At 49.2% G+C, this 25439-nt stretch overlaps 11 protein-coding genes and 1 non-coding gene across 12 annotated transcripts; 8 read left to right on the top strand and 4 right to left on the bottom strand.

Moving 5' to 3' along the window:
• Nucleotides 1–188: 188 nt before the first annotated feature.
• Nucleotides 189–1807, top strand: BO79DRAFT_243420 (acetamidase/formamidase family protein). The gene is made up of 5 exons (XM_025685284.1): nucleotides 189–333; nucleotides 394–412; nucleotides 470–758; nucleotides 842–1121; nucleotides 1194–1807. Exons 1-5 carry the CDS (start codon nucleotides 259–261, stop codon nucleotides 1770–1772), a joined length of 1242 nt encoding a protein of 413 aa, XP_025543314.1. The 5' UTR covers nucleotides 189–258; the 3' UTR covers nucleotides 1773–1807.
• A 214-nt stretch (nucleotides 1808–2021) lies between these two features.
• BO79DRAFT_277317 (sugar transporter) lies at nucleotides 2022–3886 on the bottom strand (the record flags this gene model as incomplete). Its single annotated transcript, XM_025687811.1, has 4 exons — nucleotides 2022–2350; nucleotides 2416–2520; nucleotides 2573–3774; nucleotides 3823–3886. The coding sequence occupies 4 exons, from the start codon at nucleotides 3884–3886 to the stop codon at nucleotides 2102–2104; spliced, it is 1620 nt and encodes a 539-aa protein (XP_025543313.1). The 3' UTR covers nucleotides 2022–2101.
• Nucleotides 3887–5204: 1318 nt separating this feature from the next.
• On the bottom strand, nucleotides 5205–5275 carry BO79DRAFT_t45. Its single transcript has one exon. It is a non-coding gene; the product is annotated as a tRNA-Gly (tRNA).
• Nucleotides 5276–5929: 654 nt separating this feature from the next.
• Nucleotides 5930–6488, top strand: BO79DRAFT_65280 (nuclear transport factor 2 family protein). Its single transcript, XM_025689553.1, has one exon. The coding sequence runs from the start codon at nucleotides 6019–6021 to the stop codon at nucleotides 6466–6468; it is 450 nt and encodes a 149-aa protein (XP_025543312.1). The 5' UTR covers nucleotides 5930–6018; the 3' UTR covers nucleotides 6469–6488.
• Nucleotides 6489–6684: 196 nt separating this feature from the next.
• Nucleotides 6685–8640, bottom strand: BO79DRAFT_189425 (putative MFS transporter; the record flags this gene model as incomplete). The annotated part of the gene is made up of 7 exons (XM_025680657.1): nucleotides 6685–6924; nucleotides 6979–7237; nucleotides 7287–7762; nucleotides 7820–7975; nucleotides 8025–8387; nucleotides 8444–8532; nucleotides 8583–8640. The coding sequence occupies 7 exons, from the start codon at nucleotides 8638–8640 to the stop codon at nucleotides 6685–6687; spliced, it is 1641 nt and encodes a 546-aa protein (XP_025543311.1).
• An 881-nt stretch (nucleotides 8641–9521) lies between these two features.
• On the top strand, nucleotides 9522–10953 carry BO79DRAFT_189421 (NAD(P)/FAD-dependent oxidoreductase; the record flags this gene model as incomplete). The annotated part of the gene is made up of 2 exons (XM_025680656.1): nucleotides 9522–9758; nucleotides 9815–10953. The coding sequence occupies exons 1-2, from the start codon at nucleotides 9566–9568 to the stop codon at nucleotides 10951–10953; spliced, it is 1332 nt and encodes a 443-aa protein (XP_025543310.1). The 5' UTR covers nucleotides 9522–9565.
• Nucleotides 10954–11210: 257 nt separating this feature from the next.
• BO79DRAFT_251758 (uncharacterized protein) lies at nucleotides 11211–11712 on the top strand (the record flags this gene model as incomplete). Its single annotated transcript, XM_025685877.1, has 2 exons — nucleotides 11211–11282; nucleotides 11350–11712. The coding sequence occupies 2 exons, from the start codon at nucleotides 11211–11213 to the stop codon at nucleotides 11710–11712; spliced, it is 435 nt and encodes a 144-aa protein (XP_025543309.1).
• A 1138-nt stretch (nucleotides 11713–12850) lies between these two features.
• Nucleotides 12851–14746, top strand: BO79DRAFT_167667 (peptidyl-prolyl cis-trans isomerase D). The gene is made up of 5 exons (XM_025679390.1): nucleotides 12851–12989; nucleotides 13066–13133; nucleotides 13211–13220; nucleotides 13284–13370; nucleotides 13492–14746. Exons 1-5 carry the CDS (start codon nucleotides 12974–12976, stop codon nucleotides 14430–14432), a joined length of 1122 nt encoding a protein of 373 aa, XP_025543308.1. The 5' UTR covers nucleotides 12851–12973; the 3' UTR covers nucleotides 14433–14746.
• Nucleotides 14747–15020: 274 nt separating this feature from the next.
• BO79DRAFT_285395 (D-aminoacyl-tRNA deacylase) lies at nucleotides 15021–16350 on the bottom strand. Its single transcript, XM_025688347.1, has 6 exons — nucleotides 16231–16350; nucleotides 16042–16145; nucleotides 15804–15982; nucleotides 15686–15728; nucleotides 15378–15604; nucleotides 15021–15291 (listed from the first exon to the last, which is right to left on the bottom strand). The coding sequence occupies exons 2-6, from the start codon at nucleotides 16046–16048 to the stop codon at nucleotides 15172–15174; spliced, it is 576 nt and encodes a 191-aa protein (XP_025543307.1). The 5' UTR covers nucleotides 16049–16145; nucleotides 16231–16350; the 3' UTR covers nucleotides 15021–15171.
• Nucleotides 16351–16511: 161 nt separating this feature from the next.
• Nucleotides 16512–18983, top strand: BO79DRAFT_189412 (CNOT2/3/5 family protein). The gene is made up of 3 exons (XM_025680655.1): nucleotides 16512–16954; nucleotides 17026–18560; nucleotides 18627–18983. Exons 1-3 carry the CDS (start codon nucleotides 16700–16702, stop codon nucleotides 18685–18687), a joined length of 1851 nt encoding a protein of 616 aa, XP_025543306.1. The 5' UTR covers nucleotides 16512–16699; the 3' UTR covers nucleotides 18688–18983.
• A 2650-nt stretch (nucleotides 18984–21633) lies between these two features.
• Nucleotides 21634–22820, top strand: BO79DRAFT_207538 (C2H2-type zinc finger protein). The gene is made up of 3 exons (XM_025682188.1): nucleotides 21634–21725; nucleotides 21839–22224; nucleotides 22282–22820. The coding sequence occupies exons 1-3, from the start codon at nucleotides 21705–21707 to the stop codon at nucleotides 22517–22519; spliced, it is 645 nt and encodes a 214-aa protein (XP_025543305.1). The 5' UTR covers nucleotides 21634–21704; the 3' UTR covers nucleotides 22520–22820.
• Nucleotides 22821–23809: 989 nt separating this feature from the next.
• BO79DRAFT_243413 (MGMT family protein) lies at nucleotides 23810–24930 on the top strand (the record flags this gene model as incomplete). Its single annotated transcript, XM_025685283.1, has 3 exons — nucleotides 23810–24540; nucleotides 24610–24616; nucleotides 24906–24930. Exons 1-3 carry the CDS (start codon nucleotides 24060–24062, stop codon nucleotides 24928–24930), a joined length of 513 nt encoding a protein of 170 aa, XP_025543304.1. The 5' UTR covers nucleotides 23810–24059.
• Between the last annotated feature and the right edge of the window lie 509 nt (nucleotides 24931–25439).

Below are 25439 nucleotides of genomic sequence, written 5' to 3'. Positions count from 1 at the left end.
TAAGATAACCGGAGCAGGGGGGGATTTCCGTAATTCCTATTCGGTCTGGTGATAAACAAAGTTGGACCAGTTCGTGAGGGGAAGTTTCGGGTGCCATGAATTGAGGGGTTGGTTGCATCGCTTTAGTTTGGTTTATCTGGTAGTATTAATGAGTGGTTCCCACGTTGAGGGGAAGTTGTCCCATCTTACCTCTTCCCACCTATTCATTCATCTATCAATTAGTATCACAAACATCATCAGTATCATCACGAATTCACCATGGGCCACAAGAAGATCCGCACCGCTCTCTCAGTCGATCTGAACAAGCCAGCTTGGGAGCAGCCTGGCCTCCACGTAAGTCATAAACCGTGTAGAAGCTCAGTAGTAGCACTAACATCCATCTCACCTCTATAGAACAGATGGCACCCAGACGGTACTATTCCACCCCTCTCTACCACTCACCCCTCTGATATATAATGAAATTTGGCAGTCCCCTCCTACGCCAAAATCGCCAACAACGAAGTAGTCAAAATCGAATGTCTCGACTGGACCGGCGGGCAAATCAAGAACAACGATTCCGCCGACGACATCAAGAACGTCGACCTCACTCAGATCCACTACCTCTCGGGCCCATTTGAAATCGAGACCGCAGAGCCCGGCGATGTCCTCCTGGTCGAGATCCAAGATGTGCAGCCCTTCGAGGACCAGCCGTGGGGATTCACGGGTGTGTTTGAGAAGAGTAATGGGGGTGGGTTTTTGGATGAGATTTATCCGGAAGCGTAAGATATCCTCTTTCTCTTTCCCTTCTAAACTCGGTCTGTGTGGGAGAGTAAAGATAGCTGATGGACGTGGATATGTGCAGCGCAAAAGCCATCTGGGACTTCGAAGGCATCTTCTGCTCCTCGCGCCACATCCCGCACGTCCGATTCGCGGGCCTCATTCACCCCGGTATACTGGGGTGCGCTCCATCGGCTGAGGTCCTGGCGGAGTGGAATCGTCGTGAAGGGGAGCTCATCGCGGCGAATACTACCCTTGGACGGGACGTTGCGAAGCCTCCGGAGCCGAGGAGTGCACATGCCGGTAGTGCGACGGATGAGGAATTGAAGGCGAAGATAGCGAAGGAGGGTGCGAGGACTATTCCTGTATTTATTCCCATCCCCCATCCCCATCGCCATCCTCCCCCTACACCCACCCAAATACTCACAAAGGTACAGGGCCGCCCCGAACACGGCGGCAACTGCGACATCAAGAACCTCTCGCGAGGCTCAAAGGTCTACCTCCCCGTACACGTCCCCGGGGCGAAGTTTTCCGTGGGCGATTTACACTTCAGCCAAGGTGACGGAGAGATCTCTTTCTGCGGGGCGATTGAAATGGCAGGGATAATCACGCTCAAGTTCACTGTCCTCAAAGGGGGTATGGAGAAGATGGCCATGAAGTCTCCCATTTTCCACCCGGGGCCTGTGGAGCCTCAGTTCGGTCCGGGGAGATATCTCACGTTTGAGGGATTCTCGGTCGATGAGAATGGCAAGCAGCATTATCTTGATGCGACTGTTGCGTATAGGCAGACTTGTTTGAGGGTGATTGAGTATTTGAGGCGGTATGGATATAGTGACTATCAGATTTATTTGTTGTTGAGCTGTGCGCCGGTGCAGGGACATATTGCGGGGTTGGTGGATATTCCGAATGCGTGTACGACGCTGGGAGTGCCGATGGATATCTTTGATTTCGATGTTAGGCCGGAGGCGGAGGTGGTGAGGTTGGATATGGGGAGTTGTGCGTTTAGTTCGAAGTAGTGGGTGGTAGTTGGGTGGGATGGAGTTGTAGGGAGGGAGTATGTGGTGTTGGGGGTGAGTTGTGGAAGCTTGGGTAATTGGAAGTTGTACGTTGGGATGCAGGCCAATTCTACTTGATACACTGAAAGGTCAATGTCCAATGAATTTCAAGTCGAGAGTAAATATTGAACTGAATTGAGCAATATCCTATCCCAGACTAAGAGCTTATACAATGCCATAATGTAAGTTTATCAAATAATTGGTATTGCACTGCTACATTGCGAATGGTCCTGTGTACATATACAGATCCCTATAGTCTACAAGCTCGTGTCTCAAAGATAGCTTGTATGTCAGACCACCCGATTATCGCTCTGATTCTCTGCCATCCTCCGATAAGTCGATGCAGTAGCAATCCGGGCCCTCTTTCCCCATATCAATAGGGGGATTGGAATCGAATAGATGAAAAATGCCACGACTGCAATCAAGATATGCAGGTTCTGCATACCCATTCCATTAACCCAAGGTGTCAAAGTGAAAAGAACAATGACAGCGATCACATTTCGCATGAATACTACGCCGACCAGAGTGTCGCCAACGATCTATCATACATTTGTGTTAGATGCCAGATTAAACTTACTCAAAAGAGGACATTCGATGAACTCACATCCTGATAGCAATCCATAAGATATGATAGTGAGATACCACTGCTGCAAGAAAGAACAAACCCAAAGAAACCATAGCCAACTGCTAGTACAACCCAGTGAGAGCCCTATGATGAAATTAGCACAATACTGGAGATGTATGGGGTACTAGGAACGTACATAGGCAAGCCCAAGTCCAAACATCAGTATAGATCCTGGACCCAAAGCTATTATAGGGAGCGATAGCCAAAGTCGCATCTCCGGCTCGTATATGCCGTTGTTTCTCTTCGAAAGCCAAAGGATGGACTTGTCACTCAGATAGCCTGAGATTGGAAAGCCTAACAGGCTGCCAATAAATGGGGCAACATTCATCAAACCGATTCCGACTGAACTAAAATTATATGGCGGAAGAATCATATATGTCGCTTGTAGAGATGTCATGACTGCGAACCAGCACAGGGTGGAGCCATATGTAAGTGCAGTATATGTCACTGCTGGAAAAGTAAATAGAATGACGACTGGCTGCCACACATGAGGCCATATAGATTCATCAGACGGTGTGACGAGGGCCATTCTCTGAAGGTAGGTCTTTGGCTCGCTTCCAGGCCGCGGTGTGGCACATATTTCCACGGACCGTTCAAATCCCTTCTTGTCATCAGATGACAGTCTTCCTTTAGAAGCCTGAGAGCACTCAGGTTCTTCTACACCGGATGTCTGCACATCTGGAATAACTTCCTGGGCATTCAGAATAGGAAGAAACTTCGATTCTTCGAAAAGAAAGATCACACAAATTAGCATGACGGCGAAGAATATCACACACCACCACCATCCCCAGCGCCAGCCTTGGGATTCCACGACGTATCCTGAGGCAACAGGTCCCAGAAACGCTCCGACTGACTGGAAGAGTACGAATAATCCGTTCATGGTGGCATGTTGGTGGACAAAGAAAAGATCTGCGACAGTCATCTGTACGATAATCTCGCTGATAGCACCCCCCAGGCCGGAGATCAGCATCCCTCCGATATAGTCACCGAAGGTATAGGTTTTGGCATTCCACACGCTCGCAGCCAGCTGCAACGCCGAGGAAAAGATATAGATAGGGCGGCGGCCATATTTTCGAGCGAGAGGAAGCAGGAAGAAGCACCCCACAGCAAGACCACCGTAATTGGTCGCTGTACCGGCATTGAGCTGATCTACCGTGAAGCCAAGCTCTGTTTCCATCGGACCCCATGCGGTAAAGCCAATGTCTAGCTCCACGAAGGTAAAGAGTACAAATAGACTAACAAAAGTATAGTTGAGAGCCTTCCGTGCCTTGGACCAGTTAAGAGGATCATCCGGGTCGTCAGAAGGAGTAGGGAATAGGACCACACTACTGCCGTGTACTTCCTGTGGTCAGTCCTGTACATGCACTCATCAGAAATAGCTCTTACTATCTTCGAGGGTGACAGTTCCCGGAGCCCAGATGGGCTCCTGCTCACTCTGACCATTCGACATTCTAAATTTGATGTTAAGGCAAGTCAAGTTCCCCGTCGTGATGCAGCCACCGAAGCGTGGGACACACAGATCTTATCATTATATTCACGTCCCGCAGTATCTCCCCCCTTGTACTTCTCCTCCATTTCAGCGACGCTTAGAAACGAGGCTTATCGCTCGGGAATGCAGGAGAGTGCTCAGAGATAACAACCCGTTGGAGTTCTTCATGCGGGGTTGCCAAGCGGAGAAAAGCAAGTACCGATAATAGCTCAATATTTGATGGCTATTAGTGGCTATCATAATGCATCATGTGGTCCTATCACAGACTATCATTTTGCGGAAGAAGAGTTTTGCATAACAGCTCGACAGATAATTTCGGTAAAGGTGCAAGGAGTGATTCCGGCATCTAGCCAGTGGTATTAATGCCGGTGAGACCCTGAGTCCAGACAAATGGAAGCCCTTCAAATGCAACTTCGTAGTATCTGGAGTAGATAAAGCAAGTGCACGGACTGTTGGTCTTACTCAATGAAGAAAGTCTTGCCGGTACTTTGCTCGGGAGGTGGGTGTGACCATTTAGGATGCAGATGCATGTATATAGGTACATGATGGTGATCGCTAAACAATTCGCTGCGGTTCAAGCTTGAACATTAAGAAGTCTGCACGTGTCGGACTAGATGAGATCCATAATCTCAACCATGTATTCCCTTTTCTATGATCATTTTTTCATCTTTGAAGAGGGCGTGATAAAATTGTCAGGCTGGTTTGCAGTAGTGTCGGCATAACTTCGCATCATGGTTACTAACCAAGCTCATACAGACTGCTCCATGAAGTCTCCTTTCATCATAATGTTGGCTGATAGCAACCAGTGTGCAGCTAGATGATGTCGTTCACTGGCGATGAAGACTGTTGTGGTTTAGGCGTGATAGCCAGGCGAGTAGTAGATGATAATTATGTCAGGTTGTCAGAGATGGAAGGAGTTAGTATGTTGACAGTCCATCGCCATGATAAGGCTCTCTCGATCTCGCCCGTTTCGCCCGGATAAGGACGCAGTCGTTAAAGTGTGCGTCGACCTGCCTTATTGGGCAAACATTATATATTGGGGCTAAAAGAAACGAAAAAATCGGAGAGACAGGCTGTTTCTTCTCTGCGGAGAAGCACCTTCACTCATGGAGATGATAAAAGATATGCGACGGGAAACCGAATATGACGATAAGATGCATAATCGATGGAAATGTTAATTACGATAAAGTTAGGTTCTTCAAGTTGCATGTGTCTAACAGAAGACGAATAGAGGAGTAAGTTGGGGCGGCAAGGAAAAATTGCAAAAAGAAAAAGATAGTGCATCATCCGTGAATCGAACACGGGCCTCATCGATGGCAACGATGAATTCTACCACTAGACCAATGATGCTGAAGCGGCTAACCACTGCGTTATCTGATTCGCTGCTTGTATTTTCCGTCCTTTTATTAATCTAAGAGCGAAGGGTGTCGATGCTCTGCATACCAAGGTACTGTGTTGATAACTTGAAGTACATCGCAGTCTCAGTAGTAATTAATTTTCTACGACTCTACAATGCTCTATTATGTCTCCTACCAGAAATCATCTTTTCTTCATCCGAGGTACCTGGTGCTACAGGACCATATCCTATTCACAATGGCTACCATAAGAATCATGATGAGTCTTACCCAAGCACCAATGATTTCTATTCTAAGCTAAACCGGCCGGATAGCACCCATGCACGGGATTGCTTTATCAGCAAATAATATATCCATGACCATCATATAGATTCATATATGTTTTCTATGAGGGTATGCACCTCTCCCCTGTTCTTCCAAGAGTAGTCTTGCAAATTGTGTTTCAGCCTCGTCTGAACTACAGACGCTACCCTATACTACCAGGACATAAGCGCACAGCAGCATCAAGAAACCCATTATAAATCAACAACAAACGAACATAAAAATACACCAATCAGCACATCCCAAAACTCCTCGTCATACTGAGTGAGAATGATAACCACAAATCAACACCACATATAAAACCTCCCTACCTAAATCCCACTCCTGACTCTATACAACATTCAACAGCAACCAGAGCCATCATCCACATTTCCTACGATAGCTCTCAAATTGACACCCATCTCACCCCAAGAAACCATGTCCAACACCAACCCCACCACCAACAACCAAACCCTCCTCGCCGCCAAATCCTGGCTTCGTGACTACCATACCCTAGGCGACGAACTCAATCCCGACATCGCCGTCCCCAAATTCTACACCCCAGACTGTGAGATGAGGTTCCCAGGCCATGCTCCAATCAAGGGCCATGAAGCAATTATCAGCTTTTTCAAAGAGCAGTCCACGATCCTGGAGAGCATGAAGCATACTATTGGCCATGTGGACGTTCTTCCTGATCGCATCTATCAGGAGGCGACCATCGACTATGTTTTGAAAGGTGACGAGGAGAAGAAGGTGGTTAGTGTTCAGGGTATGGCGATCTTTGGGAAGAGGGTGGATGAGGATAAGATGAGGTTTTTCACGGTGTATTTGGATACGAGTCCTTTGGTGGAGAGGGTTAGGGTTGTTACTGGTGCTAGGGAGAAGTGAGTTGGGGTAGTATATACGTGTTTTGGAAATCATCAACATATATGTGCTGACTATGCGAAATCTCCTAGGCTGTAGGGTTCGCATTGAACTTAGATGTTGCGTGCTCTTGCTTATTGACAGAGTCTCAGTGTGTTTAGCTAATGAACATACACGTTACAATGATATAATGCAATCATTCATAAAGGTCATTTAACAAACAGAAAACTGGCCACGTTCCTACTGACGTCCTGTTTCCGCCAAAAACTTCTCATACCGAGGCTTACACTTCCGCCGCCAATCCTTGCCCCAGATTATCATCGGAGCACCCGCGGCCATGGACAGGACAACCATGATACCATAGAAGGTGAATGTCCAGCCGTAGTTGGTGCCGTCGATGAAATCCTGCACCGTAAAGGAGATGACAAAATTGATTATGGATGAACAGCAGGCCAGTACAATGACGAGCTCACCAGAAATCTGATTCGAGAGGATCAGCCACCAAGTCCAGGATCGCGGATGTAAATGACTTACCTGTTCAAAGCACTCCATCGCGTAGGCGGTTGCGATACTGGTGGCAGAGACCTGCTGAGCAATCATGCAACATAGGCCAACTGCAATGGACATCCAGTGAAGGCCCTTGGTAGCACCCCAGCCGTAGACGAAATAGCCAACCGCGGCAAGTACAAGGGGAATACAATACGTCCATAAACGCATCTCGGGCTCCTTATAACCCTTGTTGCGACGTGCCAAGAAGACGACAACCCAGTCGGACAGTGATCCAATACCCATGCTATAAGAGGGTCAGCATTACTCATGAGAGTATCAGGCTAAATACATACCCAAGAAAATTACCAACTAGTGCTGCCAAGAAGATTAGGCCAGCAGAGCCGGCGCTCCAGTTATAAGGTGCCTCCGTCATGATCTCAGAGATGGTATTAAACGAGACAATACCGGCAGTGCAGCCAAACGCAAATTGGATACCAGCTAGAAGAATATTGGGAAACGCGAAGAGAAAGAACGGGCGTCGAAAGTACTGGTACCAAGTTGTGTTGTCGTCTTTGAAGTAGTGAACTGGAGACATCTTCTGGAGGTAGGTTCGCGGAGGCATGTCAATCTCCCCGACAGTGCGGCTTTCCACGACGGACATTGGCGGTTCAACCTTTGAATCCTTTTCCTCCGCCGTTGGGGTGCCAGATGGAGTGCGGGAAGTCTCGTTCTCGCCTTTGGTGGTTCGCTGAGGTGTCACACCCGAAAAGCGATACCTCGGGAACATCGTGTCATCAAAAGTAAAGATGAATAGAAGAATCAAAACAGCCTATAATGGTTCAGCTGGCTGATTGCAGCAGAGTAATTAGGGTGCGAGGGCACTGACACATGCTATGGACACGATGGGCATGCTCCATCTCCAGCCAATACCGTCAGAAATATAACCGCCACAGATCAGCCCGATGATAGATCCGAGTTGCTGAAAGAAAATGTAGATCGACAGCATTCGGCCGCGCTCATGAGTGAAAAATACGTCGAAGATCTATACTCTGTTAGCGTACGGAAGCGAGCATCCCAGAAACGTAACATACAGTCAGCTGAATCAGAGCCTGGTAGGCTGCAGTTCCGATCCCGTTGATCACCATCATAATGTAATACTGCGAAACACCCTGATAGAAGCCACCCCAGATACCACTTCCAAGGACGAACAACAGACTAAGTATATAGACAATCTTGCGTCCGTACCTCATGGCTGTGGGGATCCAAATAATATTGAAGAAACCCAGCATAAGATAGTTCAAAGCGGAGCCACCGTTCATATTGTTCAGGCTCACTCCCGTATCATCAGATATAGTTGTCCATGCCGCACCCCAGTTGTTCTCCCCAAAGGAGTTAACGCATGCATACATGGAGATCAAGAACAGGGTCCAGTATTTCTTGTAAAGAGGCCAATTCTATTACGGGTCAGTACGAACTGTGTGGAAGAGGTATGCTTTCATCTGCTACCCACCAAAGGATCAGCTGAAAAGGATGTAGGCTGAGGAATAAGGAGGACATCCTGCTTCCCAGCATGAGCTACATCTCTCAAGCTCCCCGTTGCTGAGTTCGATGTCAGTACCGATTAATTGTAGCTTATAGGAAGAGCCTACCATCAACCAGGTACACCGTTCCTGGAACATCGGTATCTATAACATCAGAACGAGCCATTTTGGCTTTGTGAAAGTACTAGGGAAGCAGAAAGACAGCCATGAGGGGGGTTGAAGCGTCTTTTAAGGCTGGTTACTATCTACTAGCGGCCACAACCATGCTAGACCTGCGTACGAGCTGGTCGAAGTATATAGAGCCCTCCAAGACCCCATTTTGGCGTCCGATTGGATGGTTATCCCGAGCGTATCAGTATGGCCAAGCACGATAACAGGGGATGATCATTCGACTTCTCTCGTCTGCCACGCTCTCACGAAAGCCAGCGGCAAAATAATTAGAACCGGCTGAATGGAGCATAACCGAGGTGATAAGGTAGGGGTGGAGACGAAGAGACACGAGGAGTATTGCGAAGATAGTCAGTCACAGATAAGTTAAGTCATGGAGGAAGCTCCAAACGAAAGGTTATCTGAGCGGTTGATATCGATTAAGCCTGCCGAGGCGGAGGAAAATGCGGAGAAGCTGCATGCTTTCGCCGGTTTGACATGGCTTGAAGTCGGTATCATCCGCACGCGAGTGGGTCATTGCTGTAGACGACCCTGATAGCGTCCACGGAAAAATCCCGGACGATCATTGACGCGAGTATTCCCAAGCATCTGGGGGTCATGAATGGTTGATGGATGAGAAGACGGAGTGATATGAAGACCCCAAGGAAGGTCCAACCGGGACGCTAATCTAGATTGGGAACCCCGGCACGGACACTATTTTGTGGCCTGGTTTGAGTTGCTTCCATCTTGCCGGGACTATGGACTCTGGATAAGGCCCAGCCAGGTCCCCAGTGTGCCCAATGCTGGCATTTAGTTGGCACTCAGTGGATACCGTCTGATGTAAGGGCGCCGTTGAAATACGGCCTCGTTGCCCGTCCACATCAACATCACTGCAACAAATTAGTTCCTCAATACTCTCGAGTCAAACAGAATTGGCAGTCGCCATGACATCCTCTACAGTAACCCATGATTCTACCATCCTCGTGGTGGGAGCGGGTGTTTGGGGTTGTTCTACTGCTTTGCATTTGGCTCGCCGCGGATACAAGCATGTCACAGTTCTAGACCCCTACACAATCCCATCCGCAATCGCAGCCGGCAATGATATCAATAAAATCATGGAACACAAGGAGCCCAAAGGTATGTTTGAAGTGCCCACCTGATGTCTATTTTTCCAAACCTAACAACCCCGACAGCAGGTGAAGAAACGCCGCGCAGCATTGCGTTCGCGACGTGCACACGTGCCGCTCTGAAAGCCTGGAAGACGGATCCTGTTTTCAAGCAGTACTTCCATGAGACTGGTGTCATTGTATCTGGTCATACCCCTGCACTCATTGAGCACATCCGCAAAGATGAAATCGAGTGTTCTGATGCAGACTTTGTCGAATTGAAGACGGCAGAAGACTTCCAGAAGACAATGCCTCCAGGAGTTCTCACTGGCGAATTTCCCGGCTGGAAGGGCTGGTTGAACAAGTCGGGTGCCGGATGGATTCATGCCAAGAAAGCCATGATTTCTGCTTACACTGAAGCCAAGCGTCTTGGAGTCAACTTCATCACCGGGTCTCCCCAAGGGAATGTTGTATCACTAGTATACGAGAACGGAGATGTGGTTGGAGCTAAAACGTCCGATGGAGTCATTCATCGAGCAGACCGAACCATTTTAGCTGCCGGTGCCGGAAGCGACCGTCTTCTGGACTTCAAGAAACAGCTGCGTCCTACTGCCTGGACGCTCTCTCACATCCAGATGACTCCGGAGGAGGCTAAGCTGTACAAGAATCTACCAGTGCTGTTCAATATTGCGAAGGGGTTCTTCATGGAGCCTGACGAGGATAAGCACGAACTCAAGATCTGTGACGAACATCCTGGATACTGTAACTTCATTCCGGACCCGGCGAGATCAGGCGAGATCAGAAGCATCCCATTTGCAAAGCATCAAATTCCCCTCGAGGCGGAAGCTCGCGTCAAGGACTTCCTGCGGGATACCATGCCACATCTGGCCGACCGTCCACTGGTGTTCGCCCGTATCTGCTGGGATGCCGATACCGTAGATCGCGCCTTTTTGATCGATAAGCATCCTGATCACCCTTCACTGCTGGTTGCTGTGGGAGCATCTGGGAATGGGGCTATGCAAATGCCCACTATTGGGGGCTTCATCGTGGATGCACTGGAGGGCCATCTGCAGGATGAGCTGAAGCATGTTGTTCGGTGGAGACCAGAAATGGCGGTCGACAGAGACTGGAAGTCGACACAGAACCGTTTCGGAGGACCAGATGCAGTTATGGACTTCCAGAAGGTCGGCGAAAATGAATGGACCAAGATCAAGAGCCGGCTATAGATGAGCTGATATGTATGCGAGCGCAATGTAAAAGTGATTTTGTCTTGTAAATTTAGCATATGATTATACCTTCCACAATTACTCCTCTCCCTCGGAAGAAACCAACTATAACTTGTTGGAACGACCATCCACCGAGACTCTGTAATGACTCATATTTAACTCACTTTTCCGCATCAATCTTTTCCCTTCCGATCATACTCAGCATTATCCAAGATCTTGCCGACAATATCTCTCTCATCAACACAGTCGCCGCTACAATGGATAGACCAAGAGCAGCACCAGACTCCTCCACCCCGGCTGACGAGCAGGCCGACATTCTAGACATCTTTGTATGTCACAGGAAGTTCCATACAGTCATTTCACAGCCTTTCAGTATGATTGATTGTTACTTCCTAGGGCTACCATGAAGTCGTCCCCGAATGGACTGACGACCCCAGAGCTTTTGAAGGATGGTTTCTCCCCGGTACTGGGGAATGGTACATGGCACGCAGCTATGGGATTACCGACCCTACGCTGGTCCTTATAGGGACTAATAATAGTGGAGAGATGGGCTATATCATTACAGCTAATGGACGGTACTATTCCGGACATCTTTTAGTCGACTATATCTTCGAGATAACGGTACCGAAGACATGGCCGGATATCCTGGACGTTATGAGGGCGAAGGGTATAATGGGGTTGAAGTTGAAGGAGCTTAAGCCTGTTGAGCTGCCTGATGATGATGATGATGATGATGATCTACCAGCCGCGAGGGTCTGAGAAGGGGATGGTGATATCTGCCTTGCGCTAGTTTGGCTGGACTGCCTTGATGAATCTAGAAGAGACTAAGTACCTTGCACTTGTACTATTATAGTTGCTGCAGTATGCCTGATACCCTGTAGATGCATGCGACTCTCAAATACTTCAACAAGGCATATGTTAGTGGCAGAAACTCGGCGCATGAGCTGCTTCATGCGAAACCAAGAACAGAACTATGACTGTAGATGGCTAAGCACTGATTCAAAGACTGAGGGGCCGAGCCTCTGATCTCTTGTGTTTCACAGAGCTAGTACATGGCGCTGCAGTGAGTCATTGACGCCTACGATAGCTATATTGGTTCCGCTAGTCCACATAACGAATAATCTGGGGCTAAAGAGGTATGTAATTCTGGAAAGACCGATGAGATGAGAGTAAAAGAAGATCTTTCATTTTCATACTCGGTTGTATAAATGCTTCGAAGATGCCAAGTTAGAGCGAGCTTGTAAGCTTCATCTCAATCTAAGTTCTGAAGAACCCATGAGACAGGATCCTTGCAATAGTAACCGATCCAGCCCCATGTTTAGGCAGAACTATACCATATGAAACCTGGATCTTATAGGCATCAGCAGCACTCCCATAAGGTAGGTTGGTTAATGACCAGTAGCTATTGACTGGGTGAGGAGCAACTTCCTGCGAATGATCACTGGACAATCTGCATTATCGCTTCCAACGCAGTATATGGGAGCGATACTGTGCAATTGGACGTCAGACAGTAATCCAGCGGACTAACAATGCGTCACTGTAAATTGCAGCGCAAATAAAATCCTTGTATACTAGTGTTGGTGATAAGGTAATTGAGGCAGGGAACGGGAGAAGCCGTCCAGATCATAGCGTTGCCCCGGACTGGCAGGCCAGTGCTCCACTGAGGATGAACGGATGGTAGATCCTAGATCGCTCAATACAAATCCCAAATATAAGCGCCTGCTGATGACAAGTAGTAGCTTGAGGGTAGGTGAGGAGGGGATGGTCGACATTCCGCGGAAGGAAGCGGCCGGGCACCGGGGAAGAAGATGCGATGGAAGCTTCTTGAAGCATCGCAGCCAAAGGCTGGTCCAGCCCACTTCCTCTCCTCTCCTCTTTACCTCGTTCACCTCCGCACCTTAGCTCTTCCTTCTCCCTCCACCTCTCATATTTGTCCCATCCCTGTTTCTACAGCTTGTCCCTCCGTGTAACCTTCTTCTCTACCTTCCTTTTCACTCATCAAACCATTCCAACCGCCATAATGGCCGACTCTGAGCGTACGTTCGACTCTTTGAAAGCGGGGGACGCAGTCTCAACAACAGAATACAATACTGATTGCGCTTAATTTCACAGGCCGCCCCCGTGTTTTCTTCGATATCCAGATCGGTAAACAGAAGACCGGTCGCATTGCTCTTGAACTGGTATGTTCACCATCCTTCTTGTGCAGCATTTACCTGTCGTGTTTTATGCAGCCTCGCTAACTACCCCGCCTGTGCAGTTCAACGATGGTACCGTGCAGACTCCCCTGTAGAGGAATTACGCGCAGATTCCTAACCATGGGCAAATAATAGTCGTTCCTAAGACTGCGGAGAACTTCCGGGCTCTGTGCACTGGCGAAAAGGGCGTGGGCAAACAGGGCAAGCCATTGCACTTCAAAGGTACGGTGGTCCAATTCGGCGGCTTCAGATTTTCCTCCCCCTCCCCCGCTCCGGCGGGGCCGTGTGCGCAGAAAGTACACAAAATCACCAGAACATCACTAAACAAAACACCGCTGGATAGGCTCCATCTTCCACCGTGTCATCAAGCAATTCATGATTCAGGGTGGTGACTTCACCGCGTTCAACGGCACGGGCGGCGAGTCGATCTATGGCGAGAAATTCCCCGATGAGAACTTCGACCTCAAGCATGACCGTCCCTTCCTTCTCTCCATGGCCAACTCCGGCCCCGGCACCAACGGCAGTCAGTTCTTCATCACAACCGTGCCCACCCCCCACCTGGACGGCAAGCACGTCGTCTTCGGTGAGGTGATCAACGGCAAGAGCGTTGTCCGCAAGGTCGAGAACATGTCTACCCAGGCCGACAAGCCCACCACCGACGTCACTATTGTCGACTGCGGAGAGCTCACCGGCGACGAGTACGAAAACGCTGATAAGCAGATCCCCGACGCGACTGGTGATCCTTATGAGGACTTCCCCGATGACCACCAGGGAGAGGAGCTGAGCGCCCCTGTCTGCTTCAAGATCGCGACCGAGCTCAAGAACTTCGGAAACACCGCTTTCAAGAGCGGAAACCTGACCCTCGGTCTCGAGAAGTACCAGAAGGGTCTGCGTTATCTCAACGAGTTCCCTGAGCCCGATGAGCAGGACCCCAAGGATCTGGACCCCCAGATGAAGGCGCTCCGCTTCACTCTGCACTCCAACTCATCTCTACTTGCCAACAAGCTTGGTCAGTTCAAGAATGGCCAGACCTGGGCTACTTACGCTCTCGAAACTGCTGCTGCTGCGAACGCCAAGGATGCCGACAAGGCCAAGGCTTACTACCGCCGCGCGGTGGCCTACAGCGGTCTGAAGGAGGAGGACGAGGCTCTCAAGGATCTCCAGGAGGCTTCTCAGCTGGCTCCCGGTGATGCTGGCATTACCAACGAGATTGCCCGGGTCAAGAAGGCCGTCAAGGACCGCCAGGCTCGCGAGAGGGCTACGGCTCAGAAGTTCTTCTCGTGAAGAGACCAACGTCATGATTCATGATTGCATGATTTAATTTTCCCATTTCTTAAAATCCCCGGCCTTGGGTGAAAAGTGAGAACTAAGTCTAATCTCTCTTACAACCATTGCATTGGATTGGTGCACAATAGGAATTTTTCAAAAGACCTTTACTCATCCTCAGCGGCTATGCAACGACGTACGGGCTTTGCGCTTCGCTTCGAGTTGGCTTCTAGCATCTACTAGGCTATGCGGTTCGGCAGACCAGAGCACTCTGTACAATAGAAAGGAATCGAGTCCCGTAGGTAAAGTAGCGTTATGCGCTACGAAACCAGGTCGATGAACGTATCTTTGATCTATACTTGAGAATCGTAGGCTTTTTACGGTTCCGTGGCCGTGATACATTACTAGTAAAGTAGTAGTAACTTCCTTGCCTGCCAGATCTTGGGTCTTTCAATTTCCAACAGCCAATACACCATGCACTAGTACACAAACCATGCTGGAAATCCACGAAACACCAGATGCTACTTGTACAAGCGGTAGCTGTTCTATGTATTGTTCAGTAGCAAGTTTCAAGTAGTCCCAGTTACATAGCACACCCGTCTATGCCTCGCATCTATTGATTGGTATCACATGGTATATACAATTTGACTTGAAAGAAAAGAAGTTGGTCCGTCGGCCGTCATAGCCACCCACAATCATTTGTTCTTTTCCGACCGCAAGAGGAATCAACATATATTCATCCATCCATCGAAGCAGTTCACTCCATCAACTCCGCCGGCAACTTAAACTCGAATGTCTGCGGCTTCCCATCCTCCTTGCCAGGCGGCTGTTCCTTTTTCTCCTTCTTCGGTAATTGCGTATTGATCTCGATCGTAACCTGTCACACACAAAACACAGAACGATTAGCATATATTTTGAGGACATATAGGAATTAGCAGGAAGAGGAGAAGGCAAGAGCTTTACCACCGCATCTTCACTGCGGTAATCTACACCCACCGGCCCGTCGTTCTTCAATTCGACCTCCATCATCGCCTGGAAGACCCCGTTCTTCACCCGTTCGGGCTTGTACGAGTCGCTCAACCGTTGAATGAAGTAATCATACAGTTTGCGCGCGGTCTCCGCGTCGGCGGCTTCATGGAAGTCGGGCTTGTTGCCCTTTTTTAGGTGGCCGTAGAGTGTAAATTGGGATACTGGATTATTGTATGTATAGTTAGTAGGTGGGTTTCTTGATTTTGGGTTGGTTTGTGTTGGTTAGGTGAGGTTGCGCATACCGCAGAGGATCTCTCCATTTATGTCCTGCACGTTCTTCTTCCACTGGTTGTTGGGAGAGGTGGGTTAGAATAAGCTGGATTGGTATTGCGGGGAAGGGTATTGGGTTGTATATTATACCGATTTGTCGTTCTCGTCGGGCCATAGCTTCGCCTTTAATACCCGCCCGATCATTGAGTCGGCATCTTTCTCGGTATCTTCCTTTCCTACGCCGGCAAGGACGAGAATGCCTTGTCCGATCGAGGAGATTAGGTGGCCATCCACAGTGACCGAGGCGGACTTGACTCGTTGTAGAACGGCTGAGGGACGACGCATATTAGTTATTGGTTATTAGGTCGGGTGAGATTGCATTGCGCACCTTTCATGGTGATTTATGATGAGTCGTTTGAGGGAGTAAGGGGTAAGGCAGCATGCGCTGAGGAGATAGGGCTCTGAAGACTGTCGAAATTGGTGTTGCGCTTTCTATGAAATGGGGGTTTGTCAGTCACTTGATGATCAACGGACGGACCAAATGCGGCGGGATACTGAAAACGGGAAACACACAGACCTAATAATCTCAGGACATTAGCGGAAGCGGAGGCAGACGTAAATCATCCTGGAATGGCTAGATCATCAATAAGTTCAAACAGATCCACAGCAATATGAGCAGCTGTGCGAAATGGTTGAATCTCGAACCTGGTTTCGCCTCCACCCAAAGTAGAGAACGGGCATGGATGTTGAGTGCTTGTGAGCATTTGTGACCGCCTACCCTTTTAGGCCTCTATCCCAGCTTCTGGACGACCAGACAAAGTATCAGGAGATTCACTCGTCTAAAGAGCTTCGCATATACAGACACGCTCGCGCGCGCTTGGTGTTGAGAGTTGCCTCGCGACGCGTTCTCATAGTATTCATCTTTTCTTTACGTACGCACTCATCTCCCTCTGTTCCATTCCTTCGACCCCCTCCCGCATCCTCCTGCTACCTGTATCCTGACCAGCCTTCGAGATTTACCGACCTGTGCATGGTGAATCGCAGCAATGACGTCCCGGAAGACGCAGCAGGAGATCGACAAGACCTTCAAGAAGGTTGCCGAGGGTATTCAAACATTTGAGGGTATCTATGAGAAGATCCGGTCAACATCAAATATCACGCAACGGGATAAGCTCGAGGAGAACCTGAAACGGGAGATCAAGAAGCTACAACGATATCGTGACCAAATCAAGTCATGGGCATCAGGAAATGAGGTCAAGGACAAGGGGCCGCTGCTTGAGCAGCGCAGGGCCATTGAGACTGTGGGCTTATCCGATCCCTGTTGAAGCGCTTACTCAATGAGGGGCTGCTGCTAACTTGTGTTATCTGATAGTGCATGGAACAGTTCAAGGCGGTCGAGAAGGAGATGAAGACAAAGGCATATTCGAAAGAAGGGTTGTCGGCTGCATCCAGGTTAGATCCTAAAGAGAAGGAGAAGGTCGAGACTTGCGACTTCCTATCGAACATGGTGGACGAGCTGCAACAAAAGATCGAATCCTTCGAAGCCGAAGAGGAAACGCTTCACATGCAAATGAAGAAGGGCAAGAAGGATGTGGCCAAGACGAATCGCCTGTCAGACCTTTCACGCTTAACAGATCGCCATAAGTGGCATGTCAATAAGTTGGAATTGTTGCTACGGTCGCTGCAGAACGGAAACCTCGAAGTCCCTCAGGTGCTGGATATCAAGGAAAGTATCAAGTACTATGTGGAGGATGGGCACAACATTGACTACTCTGGTGAGGATGAAACCTTGTACGACGACCTGAACCTGGACAACGAGGCAGAGGTGCAGTTCGGCATGACAGGGGACAACGATAAGGTATCCTCGCAAGATACGCAATCGATTCAAGATGAGGAGCCGGAGATCAAGCCCAAGGTCAACAAGGGTGAGAGCGCAGGACTTCGAAGGCCATCTGCACAGATGAAATCGCCTCTACCTGTGTTAGCAACACTCCAATCGTCGACCTCCACGACTGCCGCCTCAGGCATGAAACCCGCACCACCGCCTACCCGCCTCCCCGGAGAAACACTCAAGTACGCATCCGCTGCCGCTGCAGCTGCAGCAAGTGACAAGAACGGGGTGGGCATTGCACCACTTCCGCCACCTCCAGGCGCAAGCCCCGCTTTCCCGCACGCTGTGCCTGCAAACAAAGCTTCAGCCACTGCCTCGCCGAGCGTTGCATCGGTACAACCTACTTCATCCAAGCCCGCACCGGTCCTCACGATAGCGGCGGAGGACATCACCGGTGCACGATCAAAAACACCTTCCGTCAGCCCCAACGTGGCTGCTGCGAGCACATCGTCACAAACAATGGAGAAAGCGGAGGCCCCAGCAGCTGCCAAGGAGCAGCCCGCGCCGAATGGTGAGGCGACGAGTAAGCAAGAGGAGCAGGAGAGCGAGGAATCGATCTTCCATCTGCCTCCCGGCCTGCAGGATCTTATTCAGTCGTTCGAGGTCACGAGGTCCCGGGCGTCAGCAAGCGCAGCCAACGCGTCCCCGTCAGTGCAGCGCATGCTTGCAACATCCCTCGCGAACTGCCCGGAGCCTGCCGATGCGGAGAAGCCTCGTCATTACAAGCCTCAGAACCCTTACAATACGCCTCTATACTATCCTCAGGAACCGCTCACTATCTTTGATGATCCGCGCTTGTACGAGACCGGGCGCATCGACACGGATACACTGTTCTACCTGTTCTACTACCGACAAGGCAGTTACCAGCAGTATCTCGCGGCCAAGGCATTGAAGAACCAAAGCTGGCGTTTCCACAAGCAATACCAAACCTGGTTCCAACGTCACGAGGAGCCGAAGACGATCACGGAGGAGTTCGAGCAGGGCACATATCGCTTCTTCGATTATGAAAGTACATGGTAAGTAACCCACTCGGAATTCCCGAAGACGGCAGAAAGAACCCAACTAACAAATAACTCTTGCAGGATGAACCGTCGTAAGGCTGACTTCAAGTTCGTCTACAAATACCTGGAGGATGAATTGTAATCGAATGATGCACAAACATGAGAGGTCTCTGTACATGGCTGGGTTCGATGAAGATAAGTGGAAAAAGTGCCTCGGTCGGTTGGGTTTGGCTTTATTAGCAAGGATGCACGGAAATATGGGAGTTAAGTTTAATCAATGTGTCTATGCAATTGGTGATTGTGTTGCCATCTGTTTAACGATCTGTTGTTTCATCCAAGTCTTCGGAGGGGGGGAGCATGCAGGGACGAGTCTACGAGACATGGGAGTTCTGTGCTGTTCTTACATGGTAGCTTACGGGATGCAGCCATGACTTTAGGTAGTGATGCTTGTTGTTACCGTACATTGACCATTTGAGATGGAATAATGGAGTCCATAGTACTTGACCAAACCTGTCTGTTGATCGGTAAAATCGGCAAGGGAATCCCTGTCAAGTGAGCGGTGCTTGCAGAAAACGCCCAGAAAGATAGTTAGACTAACTAACTACCCCCGTACTCAGGGATACCTAGAGAAAGAAGATAGGAACAAGCACTAAGTTCCCTAGACGGGTGGGATGATAATGATGTGGCTGGACGATGATTAACACATCCAACCAATAGTGAAGCCAAGGAAAAAGAAAAACACTAAATAGATCGGAATTTGTGTAGTACAAAAGTACCAACTTAATCACTCAATTTTCCCCTTGAAGTAAGTCTCTACTTAGTGCGATAAACACTAAAGGGCAAAACCTCGGTAGCGATCAATTCATCACCTCTCCGTTAGCTCTTCTTTTTCCCCGTGACGCACTTGACAGAGTTAGTACGGAATAATGTCCTCCGTCCGAGGCTCTCTGTGGATTGCCCGACAACTGGATGAATTGTCGCGATCCACATGGCACAAAGTTGTAGGAAGAATACTACTACTAGTGGTGTTGGCATCTTCACCAAGTGGTGAGAGAGTGGGTTATGGCATTGTCTGACCGCCTGCTGTAATTGGAAGGTTATGGTAGTGCTATTCTTGGCGGCCCAGCCTCCGCGACAATTACTTTTGCCGGTCTCAGAATTGCTTCAGTTTACATTTCAGTGCTCTGCTTTGGTTTCACCATGTTCTCAGTAAACTTGATTAAGTAGATTAATTCAAGTGCACGGTGAATATTTGTGGAGTATCTCTAATTATGATGTGGTGTAGTACATAGTTGAATCCAGACCTCAGGCAGCATTCGTCGCATTCGTAGCAGGCGGTGAACAGGAGGAAACCAACCCCAAGCTAAGCCACTTGCGGGTGTTGTGATTGTCAGTGAGTGTACAAGAATAGATTGTCCCATCGCGATGGTGAAGCAAATGAGAGATTATCAGGAGAATATCGCGCAGTCGCCTCACTTGTTTTAAACCTTCTGACATATTAATCACTCACGGGAAGGATTGAAGCAACTCTTTAGCACCGATGTGAGGCATTTTACACTTGCATTGATGAGCTTCAATCCTGCTCGCTATCTATGTGTACTAACTTAGCCGGGGAAGTGGTCATCATCATCATCAACCCTTCACCCCGGTCGCAAGGGGGGGCTGTGCGATACTATCATTCCCCATCCCCCAAGGTTGTCGTCGTCATAGGGAGCCAGAGTGTACCAGTCCCTGCTGTTTTCCCCAGACAGACGCTGCTTGGCACCAACCACAAGGCTGTGGAATCGCGCACTTGGCGGGTGGAAAATGTGTGGGAGAAGCGGTTGACGAAACGCCCGGAAAGCCCGTGCCGATTTACTCCATCTCCTCGGTCGGTCGGGAGAAAGAGCGAAATTCCCGTCCAGCAGGAACAGGCTGCACAGTGCACCCATCACCAGGGTCAAAAATCATCCACTCAGGATCATGGGAATTCAAGCAAGGAGTGACACTCCCGTCAGATCTGCCCTTTCTTCCTTCCCCAGAGCCCCAAAGTTATTCATTCACAAGGTTCTCGTGACAAGACTCGTGGTTCGTTCGTACTTTTTTCTTTGGTGGAGGAGCCGCTCTCTCCGCGACCGTGAATTGCAAGCGATCAATCATAACAATCAATTGCAAAGCTAGAAAAGAGGATCAGATCTTCTTACTGTTACTACATTTTATCATCGGAGCCTTCCGATGAACGGTCCGCGTGCCTTTCATTTAACGAATGGCCATGTCGGACCACAACAAGGCGAACAAACGGACGAATTCCCGACTAGGGAATTGGCGTCTTGGGAAGGGGAAAACGAAAAAAAAGCACATCCACATCGGTCGGTCATCATCATCATCATCGTCAGTAGTCCGTCCCAGAAAACCTTTCTAGTCTAAAGCCAGCCAGTTCCAGCACGGCCGACGGGCTCCACCGACTCTTTGTTGTTGTGGGGGATCGCACCCTATGACGATATTGCGGTCTCGCTGTCGTGTCACCGCAGACCCTCGTTCCGGTCCTTTTCCTTCTTCAGCAGGCCACACAGGACAGTCCGTCTTCCTTGTCTGGCTCGTCTGGCTCCTCTCTCGGCCCGGAGTGGACACCATCGCTGGTTATTTTCCGTCCCAAGACTCGGCCTCTGCCAATCACAGCCATGGAAGGCCTCTGGAAGCCTGGAAGAAGTTTCGAATGCTTCTTCGGCGTTTCTAGCGTCAGCACTAGCCAGGATTGCTTCACTTTCGTGGCTCACCCTCGCCAATGAGCGCTCAGAGCCGGGGGGGCTGTGTGTTGGCTGCGATTCCTCCTGCATTCCCGACCTCCCCCATCCAATCTGCGCGGACTTCTAGTGGAAGATCATAGGAGCGGGCTCACCTGATGATGTCGCCGTGGGTGCGTTCGTGTTGCTTAGCACCGTCTGGCTTTGGCGGTTTTGGGCTCCATGGTGGAGACCACCGTCCTGGCCTAATGCAAGTGCGACGTATTCCGTAGGTCGACCTGGATCAAAGAATTGAAGAAAAATGTGGTTATAAAAACCCGGGGCCCAGTCACGATGGCCAGGCAAGTCTTCCATTTTTCTTCCAGAACAATTCGGCCATTGAGCTGCTGGTCCTGTCCCTCCTACCAATTGATTCTTCCCCATCCTACACTCCATCATGTTTGCCTCCACTGCAATGGTATGTTTTCCCCGATCATCAGGGTCTCGATCCGTCTCCACTCTTCCCTCCTCCTCTCACCTCTCTCGTTCGCTCCCTCGCGCGTCACTCCCCAACTGACCTTCCCGCCGCAGCACCACAATATTCCATCATGCCCTCCTCTCGAACAAAGATCCTATTCGGAAAGCAGTGATGACTCCATGCAATCGGCTTTCGGATATTTCGATAATACCATGTACACCATGGCGGCGACCGATCTGCCCATGACCCAACCTTCCTTCGAACCATCCTCCTACGACTCCACCTCCTTCACATCATCCGTCAATTCCTCCCCTTTCAACGCCTACTACAACTTCACTCCTTCTCTCATGTACTCGCCGGAAACATACACTTTCCTTCAAACACAAACACCTCCGGTGCCTGTACCGGGCGGGGAATGGGTTGCACCGCAATCCACCACTCCCAGCACTGAGGTCGTATACTCTCCGGAAGAGACTTGCGACGCATTAGACAACTCTAGGTATGGTTTCCGCCCTAACAAAAAATTTTCCGACCGTAATCTAATAGATCTGGCCAGACCCGTCAAACCCTTCTCGTGCCGCGACTGCGGCAAGGCGTTCACACGTCCCGCCGACCTGAAACGGCATCACACCAGCGTCCACAACCCCGTGTTTCAGGACTGCCCAGTACAAGAATGTCTGCGCAAGGATGGCAATGGGTTTCCGCGTCGCGACCATCTGATTGAACACCTGCGCTCGTTTCACCACTGGGACGTCCCTAAGCGTCGGACGACCAAGCGGTCGCGAACCGATTAGTGTCATGATGCTTTTCCTCTGCCTTATACCCTTTGCGTCATGATGCTGTTCAATATACCCTTCTGTTTGTTGCCGGGTGATCACCCATGGCACTTTACGTCCGTCTATGTCCGCTATGCTTCTCATGTCTATGCTTATGCTTATGCTTCTTCATGTTGTCGATGACCCACGGACGGTATGGCGTTCCGGACCTCATTCTATCTATTTTCCTTTTGGCATATACCATTTCATTTGGTTTTCTTATACACATAGACATTGTGTACCAGTCACAAGTTTATTAATACATTACCTTCAACATGTCACAAGATGCAACATCTGTCTTCTCGGGAGGAACATACTAGTTTCAGCGACGGCAAAGTGAACGAAGCCAGTGTAATTCTCGCCACGCCTGCGCTGCAGGTAATCGCATCGGGTAGTGGAACAGTAAGATGTAACTAATCCAAACATATCGGCATGTAACTGTCCTTATCCCGCAGTAGAATCCCCACCTCAGCCTGTGGCACACTGACATTCTTCTAGCGACTATGGATGAAACGCACATCCCGTCTTTCAATCCACCGAAATAGTGAACCGACAATGTAATCCTACGACTATGCTAATTGAGCCTGGTGCTATTTTTACTATGACTACCGGGGTGACACCAGAAGCAACGTTTGTGCGCCATCGCGGTAAGTCTGGGCTGGGCCTAACGGCAGTGCATCGCATCAGATTCCATCCCGCTGCCATCCCGGCGAATGCTGCAATTCCATCATATTCAAACGCATAAAGAATCATGAATGAGACGAACCATAGAATGGCTAGATTTCTCCAACCACGGAAGCATGCCGTGCCACACCAGTCAGGAATGGAGACAGTCATGTGCACGGAACCACCCGATTCGTCAATTCGAGCACAACGTTGCGGAGTCAAGTTCCAGACCCCTCTCTCGCTCTGCAGTTCTGCATATAAAGAACAACGTTCTACGGTAGCATCAAACGGTTGTGCCACCATGTATTTTGCTTCCATCTAGTACTACTACCTACCCACCAAACCTCAAACCACTTTGTCCTTGTTTTGAGTGATCCGTTATACTATAGGTATAAAAATAGCCATCCACAATACAAAGGAAGATCAAGCTAACCCAACACAAACAGTATCTTGTACCCCTTAATCGCTGAACTTAATTCCCTATTGAGTGAAGTTTCGGACACAAAACAAAGCAGAGCGGGTACCTCATCCATAGTTATCTCATCTCATCTCATCATCTCATTTACTACTAGTACTACCCAACATCTGCACCCGATAAGGGATCACAAACAAACGGGAAAAGGACAAAGAAAGTTATCTCATACCACACCAACACAACATATTCTGTGCTCCGTACCTTATCCATCCTTCAACGGTCGAACATCAAATAAACAAAGAAACCATCATCATCATCCTTGCCCCTGTCTACTGCTATCTAAATATAACATCCTCACACAAACAACGGCAATCATCACCATCCAATCATACATCCAGGCGAAATACTACATACCAACAGAGAACTGGGCCTGTAACCATGGCTTTACCTCAAACGCAACACCAACCACAAGAACAACAACAGAAGTCTATTACACAACCATCCCCACAACCAACGGAAATGACGCCAGTGACAGACATCAAAACAAAAATGATCAAGAAAATAACCACACACCCCACCCTCCCCTCTCACCGCCGTAAAATCTACCTTGCTTTGCTATCCGTCCCCACAGGCCGTTGGACCACATACGCTGCGCTTGCTAAGCATATTGGTACTAGTCCACGAGCAGTTGGGGCCGCGATGCGTCTGAACCCGTTTGCACCGGAGGTACCCTGTCATCGGGTGCTTGGGGGTAACGGGAAGCTGCTGGTGGGGTACTCCGGTGCTGAGGGGTCAGGAGGGGCAAAGAAGAAAGCGAAGGATGGGGTCGGCATGAAGAAGAGAATGTTGGAGGAGGAAGGGGTTGAGTTCACTACGGAGGGGATGGCGAGGGGGTTGTGCTTCGAGGGGTTTGGAATGGGTTAGTTGCGCTGTCAGTAAAGTGATATGGAGTATGGTTTTTCTCATGGGATACTTTCTCTGTTGTTAGTATGGAGGTTTGTACATTATGGGAGAATGTGTAGGATAGCAATGCTTGTATCTAGTTGGTCTAGAGTGAAACGGACAAGCTCACGAGAATTTGATCAAATGGCACAAAATCCTTTCAGTTGGATAGTCTGCCAGACTTCTAAATTTAATCGAATTCTCACCATTTCTGCTAGAAACCATACGGGATGCGTCCTGACACCTTACCAAACTTCCTCTTGTATGAGACAAACAAACGCAGACGATTTAGAGAAGAAGCCTTCAATGTATAGATGATGGAATGCAATACTTTTCCAGTAGTTGGCAAATACTGGGAATGTACTAAATAATGCTATATATAGCCTGCAAAAAATCCATTTGATAGACAGTGAGGACACTATCAATTTCCACTGGAAACTAAACTACTTACTACTGATTGCTACGGTAAAGAATCGTCATTGTCACATGACTACATGTTCCCTCCTATTCTGTATGATTAGACCATCTAGTATAGCTTCGAGGACCCCTCTTCCTCCGCTACCTCTACAATATCATCAATCATCATACAGTCGCTTCAAGTAGCTGCTACAGTCATATGGATTGAACTAGTCAGTACCGTCCAGTTACCACCCCCCCCCCCCCCCCCCCCCCCCCCCCCCCACCTCTAAAAAAATAGGATGATAGCAAGTTCATGTCCTTGCTTCTCTTTGCCTAGCTCTGCTAATGGCATCACTTTTACGTGGATTTAGTTGTTTGACGCTGGCAAACCGATAGCCTACTAACGAAGCCAAGATCCCCCTACTACTCCGCAGCAATATACTTAAATCTTACGTTTCCCTGGGCACTCACCACATG

This window comes from Aspergillus costaricaensis, assembly GCF_003184835.1.
Source record: "Aspergillus costaricaensis CBS 115574 unplaced genomic scaffold BO79scaffold_5, whole genome shotgun sequence".
Taxonomy (NCBI): Eukaryota; Fungi; Ascomycota; class Eurotiomycetes; order Eurotiales; family Aspergillaceae; genus Aspergillus; species Aspergillus costaricensis.
The sequence above is the reverse complement of the archived record's forward strand: the minus strand, read 5'-3'. Positions and strand labels throughout refer to the sequence as shown.